The sequence below is a fragment of the Columba livia genome, chromosome 24 (assembly GCF_036013475.1).
Source record: "Columba livia isolate bColLiv1 breed racing homer chromosome 24, bColLiv1.pat.W.v2, whole genome shotgun sequence".
Lineage (NCBI taxonomy): Eukaryota > Metazoa > Chordata > Aves > Columbiformes > Columbidae > Columba > Columba livia.
The window spans coordinates 5,421,688-5,441,083 of NC_088625.1; the positions used below are offsets into that span (position 1 = coordinate 5,421,688).

At 48.7% G+C, this 19,396-nt stretch overlaps 1 protein-coding gene and 1 pseudogene across 8 annotated transcripts in view; both read right to left on the reverse strand.

Annotated features, from left to right (window-relative positions):
- GRIK4 (glutamate ionotropic receptor kainate type subunit 4) overlaps nt 1-19,396 on the reverse strand; it is a 193,314-nt gene that overhangs the window by 42,271 nt on the left and 131,647 nt on the right. For all 8 annotated transcript variants that reach the window (XR_010467842.1, NM_001315521.1, XM_065040011.1 and 5 more), the window contains 5 exon segments: nt 18,561-18,722; nt 14,877-15,029; nt 13,400-13,504; nt 5,567-5,674; nt 4,157-4,360 (listed from right to left, as the gene is read on the reverse strand). Coding sequence is in view for 7 of the 8 variants with exons in the window: in NM_001315521.1 (NP_001302450.1) it covers nt 4,157-4,360; nt 5,567-5,674; nt 13,400-13,504; nt 14,877-15,029; nt 18,561-18,722 (732 nt within the window). In the remaining variant the exon portion in view is untranslated.
- On the reverse strand, nt 2,422-2,540 carry LOC135576314 (5S ribosomal RNA; annotated as a pseudogene).

The window sequence follows — 19,396 nt, forward strand, 5'->3', positions numbered from 1 at the left end:
CCAGCGACCTGCTCCTCACTCTGTGCCTTCTATTGCAGCACCAGGTATGCTTGCCCTGGAAAGACTCACAGATCTGCCGTGTTACCATCACCACATGTGAATACAGACCTGAAAGAAGCCTGGGCAGCTGATGCAAGCTGCACAAAACACACAAAACACACTCAGCACACTCCCCCCGGGGCTGCTGCATCCGTCCCATCCCCTGCACCCTGTCACAGGTGAGCAGACCAGGTCCTGTGCAGAAGGGACCGTCACCTCCTGCTGGTACCCGACAGACAGGGTGCTGATCCCTGCTGCATCACAGGGAGCCTTCTCAGAGGTCTGGCAGCAAAACTGCAGCATCTGGTTCCTCCCAATACAGCTTCCTAACAAAACCGAAGCACAGCACCTCTCCTGAGCTCAGCTCTGCTCTCAGGGGCTTTCCTGAGATGGGGACGTTCAGGAACTGTTGCTGAGGCATCTTTTAGACATGAGCCCGTCTCCTCAGGGAGGAGCAAGGGAGCCGATGCTACTGACACAGCAAGTGAAACAGAACAAGGAGAAAGCTGTCACGTTGCCTTAAAAATACATCCGTTGGCTTGTATCAGACTACAGGATTCATTTCAGCTCCAGGGTGTGCTGGAGAGAATGAGAAAGGGAAGAGCAGGCAACCATCAGGGACTCTGACCCGGAGACTGTACTGCAGCAGGAAGGAGCGAGACGTAATTCTTCCAGCCCTATTGCTCCCTAAGGCTGAAACACCAAAAATTAGGAGATGGGAAGATTTGCTGCTCCTGCTCGTTTGCTTGTTACAGGTAGCACGCGTGTACGGTGTCAGGCGGACTGCTAGGGATGGCAACTGTCTGTGCCGGAGCCGGACGGGCTGACAGGGACCGGAGAGCGGCTTCACCCCATTGCTCGCACAGGGGATGCGCAGGGTGTTTGTCTCCCTGCTCTGCATGCACAGAGGGACCAATTAGCTCAGCGTTTTCTGAATTTGTGGCATCTTTCACTAGGAACGGGCTTGAGCCCTTGCAAGTGATTTCTCACCAGCCAGATCTCCATCAGCTGATCACAAGGTGCAGGTTTCCTGATCTGATGCTGAGTCTGCTGACCTGGACACAAGAGTCTCTACAGCTCATCCACTAACCCCTCGAACCATCCCAGTCCCCCTCTTCTTTAGCATTTCATTTAGTTTTTTGAGTAGGTCTGGTGAATTTGGGTCAACAGCAAATTTATGTTTATATAGCATCCTTCTCAATCATATCACAGCGCACAATTAGCTGTAATGGAATTTTCAGCACTTAGGAATAAATCAATAGCTGATTAATTTAGAAGCAATAAAATGAAACACTTTTCCCATACAGCCTATAGTCGCTCTGAGGAGATTCGGTGCCACGGGGGGATAACGAAGACAAAAAAAGCACTGGCAAGGTATTGCATGGAGCTGGATAATTTTCCCACCCTCTGGTCCTGCACACTAAGTGCATGTGGGTCAAACCTCACTGTCTGACAGCTGATCAGGGTCAAGAAGGAATCCATTTCCTACAATAATACAGCATTGCGTGAAGAGATAGATGCTGAGCTTCTGTTTTGGGTACAAAACAAGGGGCTGGAACCGAGAACAAACCCCCTTGGGCTCTGAAATGACCTCAGAAAGCAACGTCCCCAGCAGCCCTGAACACAACATGGGCAGATCTGCCCCGGCTGACCTGAGCCAAAGGCCCTGGGACTGATCAAAGCCTTGCTGAAACCATTAAAAAAACTCTAAAGTGCCTAGAAAGAGCAAATCAGAGAAAGCTTTTTCTCTTCAATTTTTGATTCAGCTTCACACAGGCTTTGCCAGCTCTGCCCTGCTGAAACAGAAGTCACAATCCTCCTAAATAAGGCTCAAGCTGCAAAAGAAACAAATAGTTTCCATGTGAAGCTGAAGTTAAAACACTTATCTCTACAGAAAAACATCCCTCCAGAAGCTCCCATTTAACAGAGAGGCACTGCCGAGGTTAGTAGGCCAAAAACTCAACGGCTGTTCCCTTCCTTTGTTTGCGTAGATCACACGCTGCTCTCTGCACCTTCCTTCTTGCCTCCCAAAAGAAACCTTGCAGAACTTAATTGTGTGTGTGTATACACATACACACAAAGATATGCATAAAAACTATGTTAATAGCCCAGAGCATTTGCAAACAATTGTGCAGAAGGCTCTTTAGAAGACACTCACCCTTTATATATTGATCCCCAGGAATGAGTCGCCCCTCAGTTTCCTCTTGTCCAGTTCCCTGTCCTGCTGGAACTGAGGGGCCACAACTGGACACAAGATTCCAGGTGTGGTCTCCCCAGGGCAGAGCAGAGGGGCAGGAGAACCTCTCTGACCTACTGACCACCCCCTTCTAACCCACCCCAGGTACCATTGGCTTCCTGGCCACAAGGGCCCAGTGCTGGCTCAGCCCACAGCACCCGGTATTCCCAACTGGTCTCCCATCCAAGTACTGACCGGGCCTGACCCTGCTTAGCTTCCGAGATCAGACAAGATCAGGCATTCTCAGGTTGGTATGGCTGTATATATATATTATATATATATATACACATACATGTATGTATGTGTATATATATGTGTGTGTGTGTGTGTGTATATATATATATATATATATATATATATATATATATGTTCCCCAAGTATATCCTGATAGTATCTGAACTAAACAGTGCTGGCTCATGGTCATCCTGCTTTCACCAGGACCCCCAGCTCCCCTTTCCCTACGCTGATCTCTCACAGGTCGTTCCCCAACTTACACTGGAACCTGGGGTTGTTCCTGCCCAGATTCAAGACTCTACACTTGCTCTTGTTGTATTTCATTAAATTTTTCTCCGCCCAACTCTCCAACGTAAAGGGCGAGTGTCAGGAGGATGGAGCCAGGCTCTTGTGGGTGACAACCAGTGACAGGACAAGGGGCAATGGGTGCAAACTGGAACACAGGAGGTTCCACTGAAAGAGGAGAAGCAACTTGTTGGGGTGAGGGTGGCAGAGCCTGGCCCAGGCTGCCCTGTGGAGTCTCCTTCTGTGCAGACATTCCAACCCGCCTGGACACCTTCCTGTGTAACCTCATCTGGGTGTTCCTGCTCCATGGGGGGATTGCACTGGGTGAGCTTTCCAGGGCCCTTCAACCCCTCACATTCTGGGATCTTTCAGAGAGGTTGCTCATCTCCCACAGCCGGGATGAGAAGCTTCAGCAGGAGCCCTGGAGCTGCAGGGGGCGGATTCGGGCCCTCGTTCCTCCGCTTTGCAGGAGGGACGTGCCACTGTTGTGAGGATAATGACGGGGTGGCTCAGGGGCTCCTCACTCACCGTGGTGTGGATTATCACAAATACACCTCAGCACGGATTTCCCACCAGCTGAGAAACTGTCACTGGGTTCTCACAGGTAATAACATGGCAGGGTAGAAATCAGCGAGCAAGGAACTATTGGTTTAAACAACGTCAGTCTTAACGTTAGCTTTGGCTAAGCCTATTTTACTAGGGATCTCAGAGCATTTCCTGAACTGTAGTTAAGCTTCAGGATCCCCGGGGAAGGAGGAAAACAAAGAGCAGGGAGGGGGTAGCGGCTGACTGAGCACACAGGTATGCAGAGGTGTTGTCAAACCCAGAAAAGCATTCAGCTTTCAGCCTAGCTGCTGTGCAACAATACCACGAAAAGATCGCACTCCACGCGCTTCAAGCAAACAAAAAATACAGTTGTCTCCACAAACAATACTCAAAGTCAAGGAGCTCAGCTGGATCTGCCAAAACTTTGCTGGGTAGAAATGTGATTCTTACTTTCTTCCCTCCCAAGCAGTGTGGGTTTTTTAAGTCTTCTTCAGCTTCTACCAACCCGTGCCAGAGCCTGCGTGTGTTCCTGTTTCGAGTTTTCATTAGTTTTTCCACTGGGAACAAAAAATAATCCATTTTGTAGCAAGCTCTTACGCAGGGACCTCAGAGCCCAAGCCTCCGTGTCACATCAACACAACAAATACATTTGCCACGGGGAGCACACATTAAATGGAGATGCTCTGGTCAAAGCCCCACAAATGGACTAAAACCTCCATCCATCCCTATCATCCTGGAGCGCTTAATAAAGCATCAGGGCTCTTCATTGCCAAGTCCCGCCAGAGCACAGTTTAAAAGAGCAGCTAATTCACTTACCCGAGCAATCAGCTCCCCGACCATCCCTGTCCATGTGCCATTCGCCTCGGGGACTCCGTACACACCATCGCCAACGAGGTGGATCTTATAGTTGAAACGCAGGATCTCGGCCAGCTCCTTCAGCATGTCCACGCAGAAGCCCTCGTAGCGGTCGTTGCCCTCCAGCTCCTGATGGTTCCACTTCAGCATTAAGTAAGGGTTTTCCTGCAGTGAAACTGGGCAGCTGTCATTCCCATCTTAGCCGAGGCGTCCCAGCAGCGCGGCGTCGAGCACGGGGCAGCACCGGCATGGCCAAAACCCTCATAAGGGGCAGCCAAACCAACCTCCCATCCCGATATATCCCCCTCGACCAGGGAGACATTAAAGTCATTTCACACAGGAGAACACAAACCCCTCTGTCTCAGCCTCCAAGTTGAGCACCAAAACCAATACAACTGCATCCTTGCCTCCTCACATTACTGGGCAAAATAAATTCTTTCATCAATAACGATCCATCAGACATGCTCCCTTCTTTCTTCTTGTAATTCATTTGTAAAATTAACAGCACCGCATACATAACCTCCGAGAAAAATAATTGATCCCGCTGCCCTGGACAGGAGCCACTTTATGGGATGCTGGCAACGATTACAATTTCATGCATACATGCAGGTTTATGTGAGAAGTTCCAGTGGACAAAACCAAAAGAGAATGAAAGAAAACAAAGCAGAAAAGTTATCGCCCGATGTAAGACTTTATTTCTTTGCCACCTTTTGTACTAAGGAAAATTAACCATCTACTCGCTCAGCATGTGCTACCAATTAGTCGGACTAATTAACGGCAGACTGCTGGGAAACCGAGCAGTGTTCTTTATCAGCGTAGGAAAGAAGCTCAAGTTGGCTTCTGATGTTTAAAGTTACTTGCAGGAAAGAGATATAAGGTAACTTATAAGAGATAATCACGGGACGGGCAGCATCCAGAAGGAGAATTTGTTGAATACGGATGGGGTGCCTGTAGATTTGAAGTCTTGGTTCACACAAGTTCTACCCATCTTGGCCAATTTCAGTAATGTTATGGGTAGAAGGGACAACTGGCCTTCCAACTTACCAGCTGTACGTAAAACAAGAACATCGTTCAGAGATGAATGTAAAATGGCAACTTATCCCAATCCCAGTCCTCTCCCCAGCTGCTTCTGAACTCATCAAATATCATTTCCATATGAAACATCAACTTGAGTTTAATTACACTGTCATGAATTGTCCTCAGTGCTGTAATTAGAGATTTGATCGGCTGTTCTTTATGAAATCAGTGTGCAATGCTGCATGCTGGGGGCCAAGGGGGCAGGAAGAGGGAATAATATTCTAGCTGATTGACACCCCTAAGCGCTGGGCTGGCGAGGAGCTAACGGGAACTGTAGGTGACCCCCTCACTTACCAGGATGGTGGTGACAATGAGGGTGGTGTTGAACAGACTGTCTGATATGTTGGAGGAGAAGATCCTGTTGTCCATGCTGAGTCCTTCAGAAACGTGCCAGTGGCCGATCTGGAGAGATAAACAGCACAATAAGGGATTTTACAGGGCAAATTACTGCACACACCCGCCATATGGCTCTGGTGAGTGACAACCATCGAGCTGGCCCTGGAAGAGGTCTTTAGGAATGCTCCATTACCTTTACAACGCACCCCGCAACGGGATGGCACAGAGATTAACCCGCTGGCGCCCGGCCCCAGCACACCCCTACCTGCGTTACAATGCTGAAAACTTTGTTCAAAGGCTGCCCGAAAGTGAGCAAAACCTCTTACTGTGAGTGTCACTGCCATTAGTCAAAGGTTGGTACAGGCACTGTGAGTTCCTCGGAGGAAAACGCCACTTCATGGGGAGCATCAGAGCATCGCAGCTTCCATTGCAAGCCCAGAGCAGCAGTGTTGACAAGGGGCAGACACCTTCCAGCTCCACCTTGGCAGCAGGTGGTGAAACAAAGCCACGTTCTCAGCGGTGCTGCACCGTGACTCAACTCCTCTATCTGTAATGGATGCCAACTACTATGATTAAGCACCTCCAAACCCTTTGATTCAGGCTCATCGCAGCCAACAGCTCCATGGACGGCCTAATTCACCCATCCGAGCATGGCTGTGGCTGCAGCAAACCTAATTCCCAGCGCCGGTGGGGGGTAGCAGTGCCCCGGCGCTTGGGAGGACATCGTGACTCAGCTGTGATGCAACACGACCAGCCGCTGCCTTCAGCCGGGGGGAGGAATATTCAACAAAACCTAATTTTAACTTCAAGAGCCTAATCTCCCTCCCTCAGAGCTCTGGGCAGAGAGATCAGCACCTCCAGCAGCTTGTTCAGAGCATGCAAATTAGGCTCTCGCTCTCTTACGCTCCCTAAAAGAGCCTGTGTGTTTTCTCATGGGTAGACCGGTGGCTGAGGGAGGCCACCTCACTCCGAGACACCTTCTCTCTCCTTTTTCTCCTGCAAAGCTTCTCTTCTGCCATACCAGGTCCCAGCCCTCTGTGTGCTGGATTCCTGAGTCCTCTGACACCACTGAAGTGAGCTGCTGTGACCCTAAAAGGTAGTGGGTGACCCCAACACACAGGGGTGTCTTCAGGGCTCCTCCATAGCCATAGTGCCAGAGCAAAGCCATTTCCAGCTCCCTCTCGCTGACAGGAGCCGTCTCAGGCAGGTCTAAGGCAGGTTATCCTCTCACTGTGCCACGGTTGTCAGGGTGGTAGGAACAAATTCATTTCTCTTCCGTCAAAGAGTAATCTTATTATGTTCAAAGAGGTGGGTGGAAGGCGACGCGGAGCTCCAGGCCAGGCGGGTGCACTGCCGGGGAAATGAATGGGAGGCACGCTGATCTACACCGCCCCAGGACTGACTCCGTGCACTCAGTAGCTTTTCTTGGCAGTGCTTTGCCTCTGGCATGACGGATGGCTCCAGGACTTCAGAGTCACTTCCCAGCTTGTGCATCCAAGCCAAATGCGACCTGAAACTTCAGCTCTGCTGCCGTCAGCAGACTGAATCACTCCAGACGTTGAGGAAAGGGCCAGGTCTTTCCTTCTCTGTTGGTTGCTGTTGGTGCAAATCCAGCCCAAGAAGCCATTACAAAAGTGTCCAACCTGTGAGGCGTCCCAAATCTGGTCTCCTCATCATTACATATGAGGAGCAGCAGGAAGTGTGAACAGGACGGCTCACACTCAATGGCTCTGCAGAAGGAAAGCAGGCAGGGAAAGCCGAGGAGTCATTCGGAAATTATTCATGTGAACTGCCAGCCCAGACCCTTCTCACCCTCCTAAAAGTCCCTTCCATGGCAAGGACCTCTGAATGTGCTTGGAACTCCATGCTCAGAGGCTCCTCGCCAACAGGAGAAGGGGCTGGGGGTATTAGCCTCACCTGACAGACGGGGAGATGGAGCACAATGACAATATGTTGGAGCAGATCTTGGGCAACCCGTTCTCTTGACAGCTTGTAGTGGCTTAACTACCATCAAGCTCGTAGCATCACGTAGCGCAGGACTCATCTCTGGGAACAACAGTCCAAAACTGGGAGGTTTACCATGTACTTTGTGGACAAGGAGTCCTTGAAGCGCAGCTGTAAGTGGCCTGTACAGGGTCTGCATCGGCGTGACGGGATGGATTTATCTCCGCTCTCCGCACAAAGGTGCTTGAGTCTTGCTGTGATTGCTGAACAACAGACCCTCTGCGGCGATTGCCTCTCCAAGTGAGCGATCAGTCATAAACATTGCCTAATTTTTTCTTCTCCCACGTTTCACAACCAGAGATTAGTGACAGATTAACTTTAATTTTAACAGCCCTCGCTGTTCTCAAATTTGTCCCTCCCCTGCTGGCATACTGAGACTAATTGACTGCCTGCTCTGGCAGCGCAGTGGGTTTGACCTTGCTTTTAGCACAGCACCAAAGCCAAAAACTCCTGTGTTTGGGGTTCTTCCACCCCATCCTGACTCGTTCCAGCTCACCATTGTCCCCCTTGCAGTACGACAAAGCCAGCAATTAACTCCTCAGACTGTTTTTAAAGTGTAATGTGTCCAAAGAAGTCTGGCATCCTCAGATCTCTCCCTCTCCTGCAAGATGGATGTCAAGGTGATTTTAATCATCTCTATCTACATATAAAGAGCCTCTGAAAAACAGAAAACATGTTCATCTGCAAAACGTGTTAGAAAACAATCAGATGCTCTACACGGACATGGATAAGAAGATCCTGTTGTTAAGGCTCTGGACTAGGACTTGAGTGTATAGGATTTGGGATTTTTTAGTAGTGGATGTGATTGGTCTGTATAAATACACCAGGTGGAGGAGGCCCATAGCAAAGAGGTAGAACAGCTTTTGAAGCTGAAGTGATAGCGTTGGCACAAAAATAAACAGATATAAACCAGCCAGAAATAAACAGGCTGAAGATTAGAAGAGCGTTTCTAATGATCAGAGGAGCTGAAGTGGTGGCATATACCTTTCCCAGAAGAGCAGCAAGGGCGACGCAACCACCTGGTTGCAAGCCGGAGCTCGCTACCTCTGCAGGATTCTATGCCCTCATAGCCTGGGTGGAAACAGTTCCATTCACGTCCTCGTCTCCAGGCAGGTCTGTCTTGTTACATGTCCTTGTTATAGGCAGGGAGAAAACACTCACAGTTGCAGTGCGAACCAGCCCAAAGAGCCTTGGGCGAGCAAGGAAGTGTCATTGCTGGTGACACTGCCCCATCCCCACGGGCAGGCAAGGTCTCTCAATTAGCTGCTCTGCAAAAGGCGTTGTTCGGATCGATGGCACTTAAAGATTTCGCATCTCTGTAGAAAATCACCAGCGGCTAACGCCACGCGAGTGAGGCCTCCCCAGTTCGCTGTTCAGTCCTTCAGCTCCTCCGTTCAGACGCAGCCACGTTAACGACGCCTGGGCTTTCTTGTGGCGCGCGATGACAAAATACCACTCAAGCTAATGATTTTAATGAAGTCTTCTGCTCGGTGCCCCGCAGGCCTGCACGGCAGCCGATGGCGGGGAGAGATGACACAGCAAGACCTCTCCATAAGCTTCAGAGGCACTTCCCACCCCCACACCCCAGGTAAAAATTAAGGTAAAGCCAGCTCTGAATACAAGTGTCATAAAACAGGCAGGGGAGCACCACTGCAATGAACCCAGGTACCTTCCGGGCTCTGATTAGCACTGTCCTACAGACTGGGCTCATCACCTCACCTTCCTCTGTGTCGCCAGGAAAAGGAATGACTGCAAAAAGCTATCATTTCTCATCAAGTCTGCTTTTGGAAAAAGACTGTGCCAGGGCAAGATAGAATTAAGTAGGTACTTGGTACATGGTGCCCTCATTGGCCTGAAGAGGAGGGAACTGAGGGGCATCCAGTGAGGGAAAGGGCATAAAACAAATGAGAGAAAGCACTCAGGACACTGCACAGCTCTGCCATGGAGTTGGCACTTCTGAAGGACAGAACCGCAAGACTGATGCCAGCAAGGCAAGCAGGAGAAGCTTCCTGCACAGAAGTCAGCATGGAACACAGAAAACACCGTTAACACCTGTACAAACAGGAGACACGCACTCAACCCACCCGAAACCACGCAGCAACCCCCAAGAGGTCACAAAATCCCAGAGTGTCAGGGGTTGAAGGGCCCTGGAAAGCTCATGCAGTGCAATCCCCCCATGGAGCAGGAACACCCAGATGAGGTTACACAGGAAGGTGTCCAGGCGGGTTGGAATGTCTGCACAGAAGGAGACTCCACAACCCCCTGGGCAGCCTGGGCCAGGCTCTGCCACCCTCACCCCAACAAGTTGCTTCTCCTCTTTCACTGGAACCTCCTGTGTTCCAGTTTGCACCCATTGCCCCTTGTCCTGTCACTGGTTGTCACCAGAAGAGCCTGGCTCCATCCTCCTGACACTCCCCCTTTCCATCTTGATCCCCAGGAATGAGTCCCCCCTCAGTCTCCTCTTGTCCAGCTCCAGAGCCCCAGCTCCCTCAGCCTTTCCTCACACGGGAGATGCTCCACTCCCTCCAGCATCTTGGTGGCTGCGCTGGACTCTCTCCAGCAGTTCCCTGTCCTGCTGGAACTGAGGGGCCACAACTGGACACAAGATTCCAGGTGTGGTCGCTTCAGACGACATGACTGACACCTGGCCTGGCCCAGGCAGGACCTGGTGGTGACACGCACCGAGCTCGCTGTGTCCTGGGGGGCAAATACATTCAGCTCTTGGCAGGATCTGTCCCTGAACTCTTGCTGGAGGTAACAGCTAAAGAGGAACAAGCTCTATCGAGACTGATTAGCCGCTTCTAAGTTAAAAAGGTTTGATGCAGCGGGGATTGCGGAGGGTCTCAGAGCTATCAGCTGGTAACTCATCCGTATCTCATCAACATGCCAATTAGACACCCTCGTCACTTCCACTGCTCTGTCTCGGGACACCAGCAAAGCATTTAGCTAAGTGGCAACTAATTGGCTGCGCCTCGGACCAGGCAAGAGCACGAGGTCACAGGCAGAGATGGGGACAACGTGACAGCAGTTTCCCCACCTCTCCTCTCACCTTCCTTGGGCTGTATCAATCACAGCCCCTCTTCACTCCCTCCTGCTGCTAAGCTGCCAGACCTCAGCTCTTGGTTTACTGCAGATAACTGCGCTGAAACCAGAGGGGTGTGCTGCAATATTTTTTAAAGGGGCAAAGAAAGGGAAAATATAAAAAAAAAGATGACATTTACAAGCTCAGTCCTTGTCAGATATATGGATCACCAACACATTAATGAGTCTGTGCTTTATCGCGCATCCTATGAACGGAGAGCAGCTCTCATATGGCTGGGGAAAAATTTCCACTAGTTAAGCTAAATCAGGCAAAGACACGTTTGGTGCGTTACATAAATGTATTAAAAATTGGATGTCAAAAAGCCCTGTCTCTCCTTGCCCAAAAGCAACAGCGAGTTAGAAAATCTAAGTGCCTCTAATTTGTTTGCTGGCTGGATCAGCTTCAAAATTTGGTGACTCCTCTATCGAAGCTGATGAGCTGGAAGTCCCAGCAGCTTTGATGGATGGAAGGAGAGAGAGGAGCAGAGAGAAAGAGAGAAACGGGCAGAGAGCGTGAGCTTGATTAAAAATAAGGAGTGAACACGAGTGTTTCAAACAAGAGCCTGAGCAGATCAGTTCATACAACCCTTGGGAACAAGATTGTTTCCAGGATGTGAATTTCTGTTCCTTACCCCATCCCCTCACAGCGGGCTTAATTAAATTATTTCTAATTATTTATTTAGTCATTTTTATTACAAGAAGCCACGTTGCTGAGAAGAAAATAACCATCTATAGCACAACAGCACGCAACTCGTCGCACACCAGACTATGTTCTGTAAAGAGGTTTTAGACCTGTACAGTATTGCCATGAGCCATGTGTTGCCCTAAAGAAAATGGGAAGAGCAACAGTAACTCCAAAGCATCAGAAAATATTTAACATTCAAACTTGTTTCCACATGGACCAAATGACGTGCCATATCCAAATACAAAGCCTCTTGTCGTCAAAAGCCGTGACCACGTTAGAATGCACCAGTTCTTTGCATGCTATAGCAACGCTGTTGGTCAAGAAACCAGTTTCTGGCACAGCGCTATTTGTAGTTACTTTTGCTTTTTCTGAGAGACTGAAAATAATAAGATGGAGACATTAACACCTTGTGAGTACATTTAACTTTCCATTTAGCTATAGCTTTATTCAGCATGCCTGTAGATAAGGGTGGCAGCAAACAAGCATTGAAGCTTAAAAAACATTTTTAAAATAAGTACCAAGGCCTAATATTCGTTCTGAAACAGCTTGCTTTATTTTCAAGGAATACTGTTTACCTCAATTGTCTTGATTTTCTCTTGGCAGTGACTGAGAGGAGTGGGCACGATCAGGAAGGGACTTCTCACCACCCTCTGATGGGAAATGCGCAAAGCTCAGTCCCAGCGCAGCTTTCCCGGGTGCCTCTGAAACGCCAAGCTGCTTTCTTCCCGAGCCGTTGTGTGCAACAGGTCAAAAAAGGTTTGCTGTCAGCCCGGGTCTGCGGGGAAGAGCTGAGGCTTTTGTCTCAGGGCGGATCAGGCTGCACTCAGAGCTCGCTGCAAATCATTGCTCCAAGAGGACCTGTGTGTTTCATGTGAAGTCCCTGCCACGTTTAAACACATCAAAACCAGAGCTGTCCTAGCGAGGTTTACAGCGTTTTCTTCCCGAATGCACGCTCTTATTAATGCAGACGGGCTTGGATCTGTCACTTTTGCTCAGCGTATGATGGGTTTGGGAAATATTAAAAGGGCATTGGTGCTATGAGAGATCTGACTGTGGGGAAGATGCCATCCTGATCCCCGCTCGCGCAGCTAAAGGCGGCATCAAAGCCGAGCTGTTGCTTGACAGGTAAGAACTGGCAGGCAGCATCCTTGCCAAGGCTAAAATTCACTGCTGCCCGACCAGGAGAGATTCCCCAACGCCAAAATGCTCTGTTGCTGTGGGGTGAGATACAACAGCTTTTGTTCTCTGCCAGCATCGAGGAGAAGTGGCGATCGCTGAGAAAAGGGCAGGGAAATAAGGCAGAAGAAAATCTGTTTGCTGGGACTTCCATTTTTTTCCAGAATGAGGTTTGGATTTACCAGGAAACCCCAAATTTCTTGGGCTTGTGTCACATAATCTCAAGAGTTTGATATCTGTGGCCCCAAATGATTATTCTTAACCTCAGCTGAAGCCAGAAAATACCACCTGGACACAAAGAACAAGCAGAAAAGGGACTAACACCACGAGGAATCTACGAGCACTGAGACAAAAAGCAAATGAGAATTTGAGCTCAGCAAACCCATTACAGAGGAACACGCACCATAAACCAGGAGGTGAATTATCTCGTACTTGCTTCTGTGCACCAGGCTGGGGAGAGACAGTGGAGAACATGGGAATGCCCCCTTTGTTTTCCCTCCTAAAAGCAGTTGTTCGGAAAGGTACATAAGTACCTTCTACTTTGGCCCATTTCATGGGAAATTATCCCATTTTTCCCCCATACAAACAGCTTTGAGTACATGTGTTTCCATAAGCTTAAGAACAAAAGCTTATGGAGCATGAGCTTGTATCTAGCACATGGTTTATGACCTGAATTATCTCCTGCACAGGAGGGTTACTGTGACAGGACAGATGCTGGCTCTAACGTCACCACCTCCAGGGCCTGATACATTAAGTCAACTCTAAATTATCTCAAGACACGTCCTTGATCAAGTAAACGCGCTGTGTTTGCCAACCCAGGCCCGGCGAGAGCTCTCGTGACGTACCTGTCGGAAGCCGCTGCGCGTGTGCTGCAGGATCTTCAGGGCGTAGTTGGATCGCTGACCTTTGCTGTTGAACTCGATGTGGCCGGTGAGACCTTCCAATTCTACCTGTCCAAGAGAGAATGAGTTGGAATCATGGAGTCATGGAATCGTTTAGGTTGGAAAAGACACCAGCTTTTCACCGTGTCGTCGTAGAATCATTTTGGTTGGAAGAGACCCTCAGGATCATCGAGTCCAACCATAACCTGACTCCAGCACTAAACCACGTTCCTAAGAACCGTTGAAACCCCTCCAGGGATGGTGACTGCACCACTGCCCTGGGCAGCCTGTTCCAATGCCCGACAACACTTTCTGTGAATGATTTTTTCCTAATATCAAATCTGAACCTCCCCTGGTGCAGCTCGAGGCCATTTCCTCTCATTATATCACTTGTTACTTGGGAGAAGAGACCAACACCCTCCATGCTACAACCTCCTCTCGGGTAGTTGAGATATATATCTATATATAGATATATATACATATACACACATTGTCTAGGAGGATGACAGGCAGTCAGCATTTGTACTTCCTAACCAGTCACAAACTGTTCTGTCTCTTGTGCCATCATCTAGGAGGAAAATAAAAAACATCATAATTTTTTGGGGCACTATTCAAGGCACCATTTGCATGCTTAGTCCATCACTGTTAAGCCTTTGCCAAATTTGGTGCACAAGCAGAGGCCAACATGCTACAATTCCTGACCGACACACAATACGAGTCGCCCCATCAACTGCTCACAGGTTTAATGGAGGTCACAGTTATTCATCACGTCTACAAAACGCATCAATAAGCCATAACGGCTCATTCCCTTACTTACTCGTACCAAATCGCTAGCTGGGGATTCCTCCACAAACCATTACGTGCTATTGCACTGCATCTCATGACCATTGCACCCCGAACAGACTCAGAAAACATGTTTCTTCTGCATGGTCAAGCCCAGCTCTGAGGAATCACTTTGACAAACTCCAACTGTTTCACAAGGCTGAAATTTCAGGGTCTGAAATCAGAACTAGGTCTGAAATCAGAACTAAACTTGATCAGTTCCAGCAATCACACTTTTGAGTTCAAAGAACCTCAAACCTCTTCACAGGGAAACTCACCTCTTGCCACTGTGCTCTAAGCAATTGTATTGCATGACCTTATATCAACTCAAGTTCGCTCGAAACAGAGCTCAAATCATACTTAAAAAAAAATAGAAATCACTGAATTCCATTTTTTCCGCAGCAAAGCCTGAAAAATTGAGAGTTTTGTGTCGTTCCAAGGCCGGTGACAAACCAGCCCTCAGATCTCCTTTCTTTTCATTCCCAGTTCTACCTTCAAACAGACCGACGCTGTGCTCGAGAGCTGCGCCAGCACCAGCATGTACATACACGCCTTTCGCTTCCAGCAGTGACGAGCGCTCCCTCCTATAACACACCAGCAAACTTCAGTCCCTTCTCACCATTCTCAGGTAGTTCATCAGGCTGGTGCCGTGCTGCCAGATCTGGGCAGACCCACAGGACAGCGGCTTCACCCCGATCTCCTGGCTCCGGTTCAGCTCCTGCACGGCGGTCACCACGGCATACACGGCATCGAACAGCAGGGCGGAGGAGAGCTGTGGGGAAAGGGATGAAAAACGCTGAGAATGGAAGGCAAAAATGGAGCTTGAAGAGAGTGCTCCATCCGCAACCTCAGCGGGGATCAGCAAGGAGCACAATCCTTGGCCTCCATGTAGGACATTCTGCTCCAGCAAAACTGCACCCATCTGAGGGCAGGGAGAACATAAGCACTTGCACGTCTGAACTGCTGTGCCTGCACAGGCACCACCGGGGCAAGTGTAGTCCCATTGCCAGCCCCAGTCCCGCTCCCTGTATGTTACGTTTCTCATCTTCTTTGCTTGCTTGCTTCCTTACCTTCTGCGCCTCTGCTTGCTTGTTCCTCAAGGTATCTTTATCATTATCATCCTCCTATCTTTGATGACCCCTGATCAATCCGATGGCCAGGGGGGAACACTCCTGAGAGCATGAAGATTGTGAAGTTCTAACAAAACAGGCGGCTGGGCAGAATAAAGGTCACGTGCGTGTGCCCACAGAAAGGAAGATGACTGTGTTGCTTCAGAGAGCCGTTCTTACCACTGCTATGGATGGCAGATCCATGGGAAAGGAGGTTTTGCTAGATCTGCTTCTCATACAACTACGTCTTGGTTTTCAGACTCCATGGAGACCATCCAGTCCCTCCGGTTTGCTGCTGGCTGTGACCTGCTCTGTAATGGCATTGCTGAAGCAATGTCCAGAATCACAGGACTCGTCCCCTCTCCTTCCCACCTTTAATCAGATTTCTTTGTCCACCAAGCCTCCCAAACCACGCTTTTCACCCATGCACAACCGGTCCAATATTTTTATCTGGTTAATAATCAGCCATTTGCTCTCTCGTGTTTGCTGTTGTGACTAAGATTTCACTTCTGATTACTGTCACCTCCTGGCCCTGCTGGAATTAAGCCGTTGCAGCTCATTACTATCAAGGCTACATTTTCCTCATGGTTAGTTCTGAGAGCATCCGCATCCTTTTACCACGCCAGCTCCCGCAAGGGGTTCAAGTCTCTAGCCCAGGGCTCCTTTCCCTTGTTTGTGACTTAGAGCGCTTGAGCAGTATCCACATCCCCTGCTCCCCCCAAACCCTGACTGGGTTTATTCTCGTCTGTCAGTGGCCCTGCAGGGACAATCTCGCCCCGTTCAATCATCCCAACCAACCTTTGGCTTCGACTGCGTTACTAATTGCAGCAGAGTGAGCCAGACTTAACCCTGTTTGATCTGACCCAGATCAGCGGTAAGATCATCGACCACAACGGCCTGGGATTAGGCAGTTAACAAGCAGCACAAAACCTTATAATACAAGTTAAAAGACATGATTCCAGCCTCATGCTTGCAAAACCCCAAACACCGGCTCTAATGGCACCAGGAACCCCTCACTTTTCTAACCCATATTTACTCTGTCACATTTCTCCTGCATGGATTTATTGAATCCATCTTACACAAGCAGTAACCAAGGACTTTCCACTCAACTTGACTGGCACCTGTCAGTCTTGCATTTGACCCTTCTCCCTACCTTTGTTTGTTGCCTTCAGTACAAGTTCCTTTCTTAGTAGGAAGCTCTTTAGCATACATTTAATTTTAACCGTGGACCGAACCCCATTCAGGTTGCCATATCCAACTAGCAAATGCCTTCCTGACTCAGGAACCACATAAATACAAGTTGACCAAATGAAAATGTTATGAGAGCAAACACAACGCTGAAGGTTCACCATCTCATACCAAATGAGAACATTGGCCCAGCATTTTTAATTGTCTCCTGCTGGGTTTTCATTTCCATTTTCCCTGAGCAGTTAATGATCTCTTATTAGCTGGTTAGCAAGAGACTTGTAGATCTTAGCGAAGCATTTGACATTATTGATTGGAATATTTTACTCCTTAGCCTCGAACAATTTGTTAGGATTTCTGGCAGCCCCCTTACGATTTCAAGCAATTTAGGGTTTGCAGAGTGGGTTGTGATGCACAGGATCGAGTCCTTGTAGCAGCGAATACAAGTCCCTGCCATACCCTCAACGTACCTCTTTCATTTTACTTTTTATTGCAATTTTCCTCAGGAACATCACATTTCCATTCAACTTTCTTCACGCCACCTATAAAATCTCGCACTACTACTACATTTTAAACCACAGCTTTGTCACCATGTCACCAAAAGCCAATTTGCCTGTTAACTAACAGCAGGTTAAGCAGAGTCAGGTGGAAGATCCCACTTTATTAGTTATTTAAGGATATCTCCCATGTGAAGGCCACGTGTAACAGTGAACTGATCTCTAGGGAAATATGAACAGGTTTGGCTAGTTAGTGTTTTTCCTTTTCTTCCTAAAACATTATTATGTGTATCTTTGCCCCCAAACATAACACAAAGAATTAAAACCATTAAAATCCTGTGAAATAGACTTGACAATCTGGGTTTTATTCAATGACATAAACACTTAATTACAAACATCTGTCTTAGCCTAACTTCTAATTACCTAATCTAGCCATCTGTAATTTGAATGATTTTCTCTGATTTCCTTTCTTTGCGATGTGATTAATGAGAATGGCGTTAGAGCAAGCAGCTCCCTCCTCCTTCCTCAGACGCTTTCTCAGCTCGACCAAGCAAGCCCTGGGAGTTTGCAGCTCACAGGAACCCTCCCTCCTGTCACTTCCAGCTGCTGAGCTTGCTTTTCCCTTTTTAGCATGAGATATTTGCTCCCCAGGACTAAAGAGGGACGTTCTTACGCAGAGAGATGCGCTCTAGGAGGTGAGACCTGCCAGTTTTCCAATGGCAGAGACAATCCATGGAGCCTGAACTCCACGTGCAGCCAATAGGACGTGGAGCTCCGTATTTTGCCCGCTTAAGATCACTTTCTAGTGATAATAAGGACGTTTTCAGCAGCACACAGCTGCCACAGGTTGTCAAGAGGACTCTGAGTTCATTAAAAGTGATGCAAAAGGTTCCACTGCTGACATTTCCTCTTTCCCTTGCCCCAGCTCCAGCTGTGGCTCCCTGTGGCCCCAATTTGGCAAATCTGCTTTGCAAACCTTCCCAGTAATGAAGGGTTTTTAGGGAAGGTTCCAGTGCTGATCTGCACACTTATCAGGGAGAAGTTAGAGCACACAAGGCTACACAGCCCCTTGGCACCTGCCTAAGCCGTTTGCATCCACACTCCCTCTTTTCCTAGAGGAAAACACACAGGGACAAATTTCACTCAACCAGGGCTGCATCATCCCCTGCACTTAAATAAAATAGAATTTAAATTAAGATTAGGCTTGAATTCCAAGCTGCACAGCCATTCATGTACAGACAAGCCTTCCAAAGCTCCATGTGGTGCCCCAAGGTCCATTTGGGTGACCAGAGTCTTTCAGGATCACTTTAATATTCTCCAGATCAGGACTTCCCCGTAAGTCACAGCTTGATACCTCTCCTACCTCCTTAGCTAAGGTTCATGCTTCCCATTCCTGGAGCATCATCTCACCAAGACCTACAACCATGGAGCCAATCCAAGCCTGGAGCTGTGCCTAAGCTCCTTAGCACAGAGGCTACTTGGATTAAATAATTAGTGAAGGACTTTACTTACCGCTGGCCCGGTAAAAGGAGCGTGATCGCAGTTCTCCTGCCAGGACTGGTTGAGGCTCTGGACGAGCTCTTGAAAGAAAGCGTGAGACTGGTTGAAAATGGAAAAGCCCAGGATGTTGACTCGGTCGTCCATCCGGCTGTCCAGGCGCTGCAGGGAAAACTCCTAAAGCAGCCCAAACCAGAAAACACGATTAGAGAAGAAAACAAGCTCCAAAAATCTTCAGAAACACTCAACAGCTTTGAAGGGAAGACGGGACCACACAGCTACGAGAACCTGTGCGTGGAACCTACGTTGGGGCTGAAATCCACCCACCAGCGGGCACGGAAGAGCCTGGGTGCTAATGCCGGTCTCAGGCTTTTAATGAAGGTGTCAGCCAGGTTCATTATTGCACAAGTTCCACAGAGAGACGAAAACCCCTCCAAAGCAGCTTTTCATTTCTGAGTGCTGGTTCCTGCAAACCACGTTCTTCTTTGAGGCTCATAAAGCAGCTCACCTGGCAGAAGATCCCCATGAAAACACGCTGTGCCTGCCTATTGCTGTGGCTGAGAGCCCCAGACAGACAATGGTTGTCCACCCAAACCTGGGGCAGAAGGGATCCCCGGGCCACCGAGACCACCAGACTGTGGAGACCCACGTCTGGAGGGAAGTTTATGTCCTTCCTTTACTATTTTTAGTAAAATAGTAAATAGCTGGACCCAAACCTAGACAGCAAACATCATGTGCTGAGTGAAGCTGCTCTAACAGCACCACATCCAATTCAGGACACCAAGTCTAAGCTGCTAAATGAAATGAAATCCTGTCCTGCTGCTTCGTGCCATCTGTGGATGGTGAGAAGC